Source organism: Falco peregrinus, chromosome 8, assembly GCF_023634155.1.
Source record: "Falco peregrinus isolate bFalPer1 chromosome 8, bFalPer1.pri, whole genome shotgun sequence".
Taxonomy (NCBI): domain Eukaryota; kingdom Metazoa; phylum Chordata; class Aves; order Falconiformes; family Falconidae; genus Falco; species Falco peregrinus.
This window is the reverse complement of record NC_073728.1, coordinates 35,531,993-35,543,236: the sequence shown is the minus strand read 5'-3', so window position 1 is coordinate 35,543,236 and position 11,244 is coordinate 35,531,993. Positions and strand designations below refer to the sequence as shown.

Here is an 11,244-nt window from a genome sequence, read left to right as displayed (position 1 = left end):
GTTTTTTCCAAATAATTTGTTTCCAAATCCCTGTCAACAAGCGAAGGAAGTTCAGTGGTTGTGGGGAGAGAGGGGCTGATATTTTTGGCAGCTACTGAATTCAGTTAGCAGATTGATTTCCAGTGTGCAACCTAAAAATCCCAGTAGCAGGATACAGAACTCCTGCTCTTTTTGCATAACTGGAAACAAATCCATCTGTGTTACTCCATTTAAGATGTAGTCAATTCCTCGGTCATTTTAATTTCCGTGTTTTTAAGTTCATCGCTAATCATTAACTTTGCCTTATGAAGTCACACTCGCTGTTCACAAAGGCCATTTTGTGCATCTGGACTGGGCTCCGAGTTGGGCTCTAGTGGCACTACTTCCGAGCCTGGCTCCAGTGGGTCAAGACCTGGTTTCTGTGGACTGCAGTCAGCCTTGGTCTCGCTCTGAAAAGTACTTAAGAAAACTTTGTTGTTGCCCCTTGTAGAAGAATTGCGCCTGGATGAAAGGAAGAGCAGTGGGCGCAGAGACCGGCTGCTCCTCACTGTAGAGCTGAGGTTGGCTCTGAGAAACCTCTCCTTGCTGGCGTGCTCTATCGTCAGGCGACAGCGGAGGACCTGCAGAAACACGCTGCGGAACTGCTGAGAAGAGATGTTGTACAGGAGGGGGTTCACCACTGAGCTGATGTAGAAGAAGATGTCGGCGATGGGAAGAAGGATGATGTATGCTCTGAAGTAGGGGACAGTCCAGTCCTGCTTTGGTTTAGCAGCAGCCATGAGCCTTCTAACCTGATTTGGCATCCAGCATATTGCCAGAGTTGCAACAATCAGTCCTGTGAACAGAAGGAGGAAGAAAGAGGTGTGCATACATTAGGCGGGGGAAAAAACGTCAAATACTTAGCACCAGTTCTGCACTTGCTAGGAAATAGTACCGATTTTTCAGTGTTTTGCTTGACAGCTTTTTCTGCCAGTAGCATTTTTTTGTTTGTTGTTTTTAATAACTGTTACAAGGTCATTGCAGCACATGCTCTGACAAGAGACTGCGTAGTACTTGGGTAGTGTTTGTCTGTTACCTGTTGTCATTTCTTAGTTTTCAATGTGTTCTTTCATTGATACCTGTATCTGGGGAAAGAACGCATTCTTCTTTTGGTTTTCTACATTTCCTACGTCTTTCCCTTTACTTTGAAAAATAAACAAAATAAATAGAACCTATAGCCATATCAGATCAGGCAATACCCAGAAGAGATCAGATTCTTGTTTGTACTTTACAAAACAGAAAATGTATGCATAATAATATATTTCATGTTATTTTTGGTAAATTTCCTCTTACAGAAGATATTTTTAAGTAAAATATGTATGGATCTTTTTATGGTAATTAAGATATGTTAGGCTTTCTTAAAAATCAAATTCCAGTGGAATTAAATTATGAATGTAAATGAGAAAAACCCAAGCCTAGTCATGAAAGTGTAAGCAGTTTCAGATTATAAATAATGCTTAAAAATGTGGTATCTGACCATGTTGTATTTATATGTAGATATAAATACGTGTTGCTGCATCACTAATGGCATTAAAAAAGGGGTGACTTAAGTGCTGGATGTCTGAAAATTCTGCCTCTGCGGACCAGCGTGCACTCGGTTGCAGCAGTGACGCCACCTGCAGAGCGGCAGCCCAGAAGAAACGTAAGGGCTGAACTTGAGCAGGCTCTGTTCCCAGGCGGGAGACAGGGCAGGGGGAAGGTGCGCATAAGCGCTGGAAATCTTGACATCGTGCATGAAATACCAGGTACACAAAGTAATTCCTCTCAGTGCTCCCGCCACCAAGCGTTACTTCTGAAACACCACACAGCCACCAGTTCACTGTTTCCACTCTGTTTTTCTTCTTACAGGAAACGTGCCTTACATGAACACTTAGAGGGAGCAGAAGGTGCAGGCTGGCTTCCCGGCTGCAGAGGCACAAAACTGTAGAGTACCCTGATGGTGCACGGGTCTCACCTCCCGCAGAGTTCTGTTAATTGTGAGTCTCCTCCAACGTCCAGCCTCCTTTCTCAGCCGAAGCACAGAAGCTTTTTAATTCTTACCTGTCTAGACTGAGTCAGATTGCTCCCATTGAGCAGATCGCTGCAGGGACGCAATTCTGACACAGTGCACACTGATTTTTTTCAAGCCAGGAAAATGGTACTGCGCTAGCGGGAGGACAGGAATGGTAACTGAGGCAGAAAAGAGAAGAAAGGTTGTTTTTTTTTTTGTAACTTTGAAACTGCCAGGGCTTAGAGAGGGTGTGTCCACGTTCTCTCCACCACCACCACCCCAGCAAAGGTATGAAATATCTTTTTTCTTTTTTTTACAGAAATTAATTTTGTTAATGAAAGCTATAATTACATTAACAAATTTATGATCTCACTAAATGAGCTACCAAATAAACGTCTTTTTGATCATTTGCTTCTGTACTCAATGTCACAGTAATTGTGGTAGAATGGGGAAGAAACCTATCTTAGAGCACTAGCTTCGAGCCCTGGAAGGCTGCTCTTAGTAGCCCAAGTGATAAATGTGTTTACCTTGGCTGTTGCCTGCTCTTGAACTACCGTAACTCTCCTCAGCCAGTCTCTGTTCTCATTCCCATTCCTACACAATCCCATGCCCCTTTGCTCGGCTGCTCTACTCTTCCCCTGCCCTCTTGCCTCACTTTTCAGTACCTTTTGTATCTCTTGTCAAAAGCTGATCTGAAACTTGTGTCAGTCCGCAGCATAACAAATACAGGGACAGCGATCCTAGCAAGGCCCAACAGAAAAAACCAAACACAACTGAGCAGTGATGGGCTTTACAAAAAGGCAGCAGAAGGATGTACTATTCCATTGCAACATTTTCTCCCATGTAACTTAAACACAAAGCCCACCAGGCCTGCAGAATTCTTGTCAAATTTTACCAGATTATCTCTTTCAAGGGAAAAGAAAGTAAGTGCTACAGTGTAATTTTTTTGTTCTTGGTTAGAAACAGGATACTTCATCGTGCTGATTAAGTTTTCTAAATTATGAATGCCGCTGTGAAAAACTGTAAGCAAACAATGCGTGCATTCAGTTTTAAAGCTGAAACGCAGTGCTCTGACATGTCTGAATTTTTGCTTGTATCTGAATTCTTCACCATTGACCTTTCTTATTAGTTCAAACTGCCAAATGCTTAAGATCCCCCTATAGATTCTCCAAACACTTTTGTTCCGGGGAACTGAACATGTTGTTGTGTACAGCAAGTGAAAAATGAGCTGCTTGTGCCCTTGCACAGCGTGCTGAGGTTACTCTTTTGGAGGGGAGGGAGATGTCTAAAACTTTGTTTTTTTCTAGGGATGAGTAATTGTTCATTTTTACACTTGGAAAAAAAAAAAAAGTTTGTTGATTCAAAGGAGATGTGCCCTGTAAATAAACATGCTGACAAATTCACGGTATTTTTTCCAACTGTTCACACTTGATGTGGAAGTACAAAGTAAACTGAAGTGCATGAGAAGAGCACATCAGAACAGCTTTATGTTCAGGCCTTGGCATATTAAACATTTTGGCCGAATTACTGCCGCCATCTCTTTGAACTCGTACATAGGCTGTAGGAGTCTGTGTTTAATGCACGGAAGGTGCTTCAAACAACGTAGTATCAGCTTGAATATAAACCAAACTGCATCTTACGCCAGTACCGCTGCATTTTTCCCTTGAGCTTGCTGCCTGCTAGGAATTAAACTCCTTCACATTTCATCTCTTATCCAACTTGCCCTTCCACTCCATCCTATCAATGTGAAAAAAATTAGTAGCTCCTTTTTCCCCCCCATTTCCATGACTACTCTGCTGAAGTGACACACTACATGAGAGCAGAGATTTATCTTCCACAGAATAATGAAGCTTATAAACAAAGTAATGCTGTGGTCCAGTGATCTCCAGCACTGGTGCTTGAAATTTCCAACACACATTTGAATCACTTGCTTTAATCATGAAAAGTGCCTTAGACCACACCAGTGAGAGCCAGGAGCCCTCACGTTACCTAGTTGACTATGTGTAAGTAAACACATCTCAACCTTTAAGAAAGCACTTGAGCTTACAATTCATTTAACATTGATGAAGATACTTCAAGGTAACAAATAAAAAAAACAACCAAAAGACGTGAAAAGATCCCTGATTCAAACCACTTTAAGCAGCTAAGCCTTTAAACCAGCCACAAAAGAGTTTACCCAAAACAGGAATTATCACATCCACTACTATTTTAATGGGGAAAAAAACGCTACGCCAAACCTCTTTAAAAATAAATACACTGATTTAACAATTATTTAAATTTTGGTATGGTTGTAACTTCCTAAAAGTGGATCTTACAGTATTAATTCTTAATACGTGACAAAGGATCACTTATGTAGTAAAATAAACCTGGTGTTTAAGTGCCAATAATATAAATATGCATTGCTGGCACAGAATAGGAGTTGGCAGTCATCTGTGCCTTAGCAATAGTTTTTTATTACTCAGAACATTCCTCTGGGCCATAGGGGAGTGAATTAAATTCATTATGAACTTTATTGGAAAGGATTTTAAATATATGCAAATGTCTGGCAGATAAAGAGGGCTTCTTTCTCCACCCTTCCAGATTTCGCTTGCTCTTCTACTGAATAGTTTTTTGTCTGATTTTCTGCACTTAAATCTGTCTCCTTTTACCGTCCAACACGTACTTCCCCTCTTTCCTGGCCGCTGCCAGCCGTCCCACAAACTTGGAATTGTCTACAACATTGTAGCTGTCACTAGGAAATGCCAACACGTGTTATTTGGCTGCCATGGCCCCATTAACCGAGGCTATGGCCGTGACCTCCTGTACGTGCTCCTCTGCCCGTGCCACTTAACGCTGACCGACCCGGTGCACCAAGGCCTGCCGGACTCTGCCACCGTTCTCATCGCAGTTAGCCTAAGCAGCATTAAACCTCAGATTTTGCTTTTTTTGTGATTTAATTAATGGCACAAAGGCAGGTTCTCAACATCTGCTTGTAAACTGACATTTAAATGGCAATTGTCAGTGGAATATAAGCATATGGTTACTGAGCTATGAGTCAAGTGCAAGCAGCAATGCAGTTGGTTCACAGGGAGGTGTTTTTTAGCACTCGTTTCACATTTGCATACTTTGCCCGACTATACTCAAAGATACAACATGACATTAATGCCCTATGCCTTAGTCACAAAGTCTTCCAAGCATGCACCAGGGGAACTGCCTCCCAAGAGAGGAAAATACCCAGCCCATCCCTCATTATTAAGTTTACCATCATAAAGCAACACTAATCGTGAGGCAAGTGCTTGGTCCCTACTTAATTCTGCTACAAACAGCTTTGGAAACGCAAGCAAATAGCTCTCCTGGCTAATCAGGTTCTTGATGGTCATAGTATCAGTCACTGCTGATTCGGAGGAGGAGAAAAACAAAGACGCCAGTACTAATTAAGAACGTTACTTTCAGGAGCTGGGGTTTGGCATGTAATTACGTACGTTTATTATTTAACCCAGGTCTCAAAACTTTTGCTTCTCATTAGAAATAGGGACATAAGGCATTAGTTTATTGCCTTTCTAGCTTTTAGGAAAAGAAAAGAAGAGTCAAGCCACAAAACGCAGTCTTCAGTCACTGAAATGACCTTCCAACTGCAGATCAATGCAGTGCTGTCTTCCAGCATCTGCAGCTGCTCTGTGCCTCCACTGCTGCAGTTGCCTGCATGGGAGAAGGCAGCTACCATATGCTTATTGTCTGCTGACAATTGTCATTTAAATGTTAGTTTACAAACAGCTGTTACTTTCGCTGCTGTGAGCCTGACTTGTAAGCGCAGCAAAGAAACCAACCAGAATGATACCAAACGGCTGCTGGCACTGCTTGGCAGCGCTGTCAGCAGCAGGGGCGACGCAGACTGCACCTCCTCAGCGGTGTTACACTGAGGAAGACTGGAGCACCTCAGGGAGGGCACTGTCCTCTCTGCCTTTCAGCCTCCAGGACTTCCTACCAGTGCTTATTCTGGCAGGTAAGTTTGGAGAAGTTTCTCTGGTCTGCCAGCAGCTGGGTAGAATTTCAGATCCAAACTTTCACCTTTCAACAGCTTTTGGTGATTATCAGGTGTTCAGCCACCAGCCACATACACAGGTGACTCAAACCCCTCTCTGACCAGCAGCAACTAGCTGTCGATGAGCAGAAGGGGTGCAGGCGGTGGGAGAGGAACACACCTTTTACTGCTGCTCCCGCTCTGTTTACTGCCCACCCTTCAGCTCCCTCTGTTTCAGGTCAGGAGGTTCACAAGCAAGATCCAGAGAGGAACAGCAGCGTTTTTTCAGTGCTTCTGTGGAACTTAACATTTCTGCCTCATTGCCAGGGCTGGGATCGCCACACAAATGGGTCCCTATAGCATAAATCGTGTGCTAAAAGGCCTCTGCAGATCTCAGACAACTCTCGTGACGTTCAGTGCCATCATGCCTGCATCCGTTTTGTGCAGCCTGCCCTCACTGTCTGGCTACAAAACCTCTGTGGTCTTGTTCTCTAAGATCTAGCATTAGGATAAAAAGGCAACGGGACAGATCAGAAGGATAATCCTTCAGACACAGTGAAGTGTCCACACACACTGCTTGGAACAAATGCAGGAGGCCCAAACAGGCCACCAAGTTCTATTCAGGTACTTGAGTGCCCATAAATAAAGTTCCAGCTGGCATGCAGACGCAGAGTGCCACACCTACCGCAGGCGCGAGGAAAGCTCATCACAAGGCTCCTAACAGATCCGCAGGTGTCCCCCCGTTCAACACTAACAGCACCATTTCGTAGGCAGTGAGTCACAGCTGGGTCTCAGAATCTAAGTCTTGTCAATTTGTCCCCTGCACTCCGCACACGTCCGTGCTGCCAGCTGTTCAGTGGCTCGCTCTTGGTTACAGAGCTACTACAGGAAGCACCCCCAAGTTAACTAGTCTGTAAAACAGAAGTGGTGGCTTTGCTGCCCCTGCCACTAGTGACAGTTAACTTCACGTTTCCCAAAAGTCACTCACTCACTCCTGTATTCAGTGCATAGTGTGTCACAGCCATCAATAATGGTTTTGCTTGAGTGAGGGCTGCAGTGTGCTCCGTGGGCAGGATAAAGCATCTGATGAAGTTTAAAATGGGAAAAGAATACTAATATAAACCTCCCTTTTCCCTCTCAACCACATGCAAGTTTCTTCTGCTGAAGGACAAACATTATTATAATAATAATAAGCACATATTGATGTGTGTTGAGGTGAATATAAAAATGTATTAACCTGAGAGATAAATATTGATATTGCTTTCTCTGTGTCAATATTTAGTTCAAGGGACAATAAATTCTGATAGTCACTGAAACAAGTCAATACATGCATTGCTACATACATTTTGTATAAGCTCAAATTATTCGGCAACTCTTCCTTTTATCCTCAACTTTCTGAATCACAGCTTGCCTTTCAAAAATGCTTCTCTGGAAGGGAAGGAAGCAATAACCAACTGTCCCTACTCAGGCAGCAACTACAGGGAGAAGAGAAGATACAGTGTCTATCTCCCAGCGATTTCCCCATCAGAGTTTCTAACCACCAGGGATCTGCAGGCTCACTTTGGGGTGTGACACTGGAGCTGGGCTGGCTGCTAAGTGCAGCCTCCTCAGAAGAGGGGAGTTTCCTCGTCACTGCACATCAGCAACTTGCTGCCTTTGCTGAAGCCCCCACCTCACGTGCAGACCACATGCACGGGGGTTCCGCTGGCAAAGTTAAACTGAGATAAAATCCAGCCCCTGCTCCTGCTGGTGCTGGTACTGCAGGGATAACAAGAACAAAGAGGTAGCGAGATGACATTTCTGTCACCTGCACAAGCAGGCAAATCTCCAAGCACTCACAGAGAGGCTCTGGCAAATGCCCCACAGCCCTCCTCAGGATGGGTTTAAACTGAATGGAAGCCAGTAACAAACTAGTTACTGTTATAAATACTGCGGGAAGGATCAAGCATATGGCCTGGGACAAACAACTGGAAACCAGCTCCATGCACATCCGAGCCTGTCAACAGCTTTCAGCAAAAAACCCCCATGGGCCAGCAATTCCCACAGCCCTCGGAGGGACCTGGGTCCATCTAGTGCTCCTTGTGCCCCTCCCAGCCTCAAGGGTGCTGTACAACCAGGCTGTGTCTCATCAGCAAGCACAGCTGGGTGATAAGACAGTGCTTTCCCACGAAGTGGCATAACAAATGAAAGGCGCTGAGAGGAACCAAGATGCCTCCTGGTGCAATAAATGAACCAAAGCTGCAAGGTTTTAAGAAATATGTTGCTGTTCTGTTGCACACAAAGTCATCCTTCTTCCAACTGAAAACACCATTAATGTTCTCATTAAATCACCAATGCTAAAGCAATGCATGAATTCTTCCCATAAGCAGATGTTTTTTCCTCAAAACAGCAACGTGTTCATGTGTGGGACAGTGACGACATGGGGAATTTATGTATTTTTTCCTTGTTAAAAGCTTCCATAAGTAACTGGCATTGTCAACACATATTGAGAAGAATTTCACACAAGTATTTGCCACCCTCGGCATCAGAAAACCACCAGCAGCTGCTTTCAATACCTCATTTCACAGGTGACTACATGCCAATGTAAATCAGCACTAAGGCCCAGGAGATGTTAGTAGAATCCAAAGTGTACATCTTCTCACTTGGATTGACCTACACTCTCCCCCCCTCAAACAGCTTTAAAGGGTGCTACGCGGTCACTGAGACCAAACTGGCTTGTCAGAGGTTTTGGCCCAGTGTTGTGTCACTAGGTCAAATCAATGCCACAGCAAAGAACAGCACACCCACAAACCCTCTCTCCACTTGAAATCCCTGCATCACCCAACAGTTTTGCTTAGTTCAGGCCCTCCCTGCCCTGCTGCACACATTTCTTCTCCTTGACTGACAACAAAAAGCTGCTCTAGCCTGGACACAGCACAGCAATATGCCATCAGCTACTCAGTGGCAAAGGGTGAGGTGAATTTTGTGTTTCCAGCAACCTGATCTCTAATAGAAAGTAATGCTGAAGAAACCTGCCCAGAAGAACACCTGCGCTTTCTTGCAGAGTGGTGGTGCTTCAGTCTACACTGTGCTTCAAGTCCTCTACAACTGATAAGCAATGTATTGGGTTGTGAAACACAAACATTCCCAATAAACAAGAAGATTATCAGAGACTTACATGGAGCCTGAACCAAAGTTTCAAGTCTGTGTATCATTGGTCCGTCCAGCTGGGACCTACAGGACACTACAGGAAAATCTTTTCCGACTTGGCAGCATCAAAACATAGCAGCTTCTGGGGTTCCCATCACACACTTCTCCACAAGCATCGGCAAACAGGGCTTTTCAGAGGAATAAGCTATCTGTGCTTTGCACTGTCACTTAACAGCCCCCACCCGTTAGGTACAGTGATACCGGATGCATCGGAAGTTGTCAGGGAAACACAGGCAGGCGGAATATAATTAGTGAGGACACAAGTGTTAACAGTTCTACTTCTTAGCAATTTAAAATATCTGACAATTATCTTCAGTTCTTACCAGGGTCAAGTTTTGCTTCTCAAATATTTTTAAATACTGCCAACACTAGTGCAAACACTAGAAAAAGCTAAAAATACTCAAGAAATTTCATGACAAATACCATTACTGAACATGAGCAGCCTTTTTGTAAAACAGTGATTAAATTCACGGTACGATTTTAAAAGCCACACATGCTCCTGCGTTACTAGAGGAAATCATGTTAGTTTTAATACTCCACACCGGGTCGGTGCAGCGGGCGCTGCCCCCGGGCGGGACGGAGCCCGGGCCCGCCGGCTCCCAGCCGGGCCCGCCGCTGGCCGCGGCCGAAGCCCCCGGCACGGCAGGGGACAGCGGGAGAAGCCGGCACCGCCCCGGCGGGACGGGAGAGAGGAGCGAGACCCCGGCAGCGGAGCGGCCCCGCGGCACCCGGGCCGGGGCGGGCGGCGGCGGGGGGGGCTCCCGGCGCCGGAGCGGAGCCGCCCGCGGGCCCGCGGGCAGCCCCCGGCCGGGCGGGCCGTGCCCCGGGGCCCGCGGAGCCCCGCGGGGGAGCGGCCGTGAGGAGCCCTCCCGGGGCGGGGGCCGGGGGGGACGAGCCCACCGGGGGGCCGGGGGTGTTCCTGGCCGCCCCGCCGGGCCGGGCCCGGGGCGGGTGGCGGGCGGTGGCCCCGTGTCGGGACACGGCGAGCGCTGCCCGCGGCCCGGGAGCCCCCCGTGGCCCCGCTCTGCCCGGCCCGGCGGGGGGCAGCGGCAGCGCGGCGGGGGCACGGCGCGGCCCGGCACAGCGGTGCTACGACCACAGGTTTATCCTGCTCTTCAGCCTTATTCTTCCAGCCTCAAACCCCACCACCCTGCCCCCGCGGAAGGCGCCGTTTGGCGGACGCTCCCCGCCGCAGGCAGCCGGCTGCCGCCCCCAGCACCCCCAGCGGGCGCGCCCCCCGCCCGGGCCAGCCCTGCAGGTCACGGCCTAGGTCACCTTCCTGGGGACCCCCAGCCCTGCGGACGAAGCAAGCTAGGCACTGCACTGCCAAGGCTGCCAGGAGACGTCTGGAAAAGGGAACAGGGAAATTGCATGCACTCCCTTGTCCTTTTTGGTGCCTTCCCTCACATCGGTGGGTAAATAGTCCTGAAATCCTTATGCCTCACAGCAAACACCACCTTGGCATTTGAAGCGCCGGTCAACTGTTTCATTCAGGTGCCCATCTCATGCAGTTTGTCAGTAAAAGCTACAAACTCCAGCATCTACTTTTGTGTCATTCATTTCCCTTCACTACGGCAACTCTCCAGTAAAAACAAGAAAAAGATCTGTATCAGGGCTACTCTGGTGAAAAGAAGATCGAAAATATTGTGGAAATATACACAGACTCAGTACCAGAAGACATACCATGGTATAATAAATAATTTTTAAACTGCTAATTTTTAGCAATCTCAACATTCCAGCTGTCAGAAAAGACATGCTTATTGGAAATTGCTTTTTGCATTGAGAAAGTATTTTTTAAAAACACTGATAAGAACACAAATGTGTAGAAGGGAGCAAGTTTAGTTGTTATTAATGCTTCTTCCTTGCAAAACAAATTCTTGCCATGGTTGCTTTGATTTTCTTTTAGATAGAGTGAAGACTTGTTTTCTTTCTGCATTGGCGAAACAATGGGAAAAATACATCTTCCATATAAATCTCATTTAAATTCTGCATTCTAACTAGCAAACACAATTTGGAATTGAGAGGTTTTTTGTTTTTACATTACAAA

At 46.2% G+C, this 11,244-nt stretch overlaps 1 protein-coding gene and 1 long non-coding RNA gene across 2 annotated transcripts in view; one reads left to right on the top strand and one right to left on the bottom strand.

Annotated features, from left to right (window-relative positions):
* Nucleotides 1-289: 289 nt before the first annotated feature.
* The window catches only part of GPR39 (G protein-coupled receptor 39), an 83,765-nt gene continuing 72,810 nt past the window's right edge, over nucleotides 290-11,244 (bottom strand). The window contains exon 2 of the mRNA XM_005242395.3: nucleotides 290-814. Coding sequence (XP_005242452.1) covers nucleotides 291-814 — 524 coding nt within the window. The 3' untranslated portion in view covers nucleotide 290. The remainder of the gene's footprint in view (nucleotides 815-11,244) is intronic.
* LOC114013550 (uncharacterized) lies at nucleotides 636-2,419 on the top strand. Its single transcript, XR_003556592.2, has 3 exons — nucleotides 636-840; nucleotides 1,516-1,763; nucleotides 1,867-2,419. It is a non-coding gene; the product is annotated as an uncharacterized LOC114013550 (long non-coding RNA).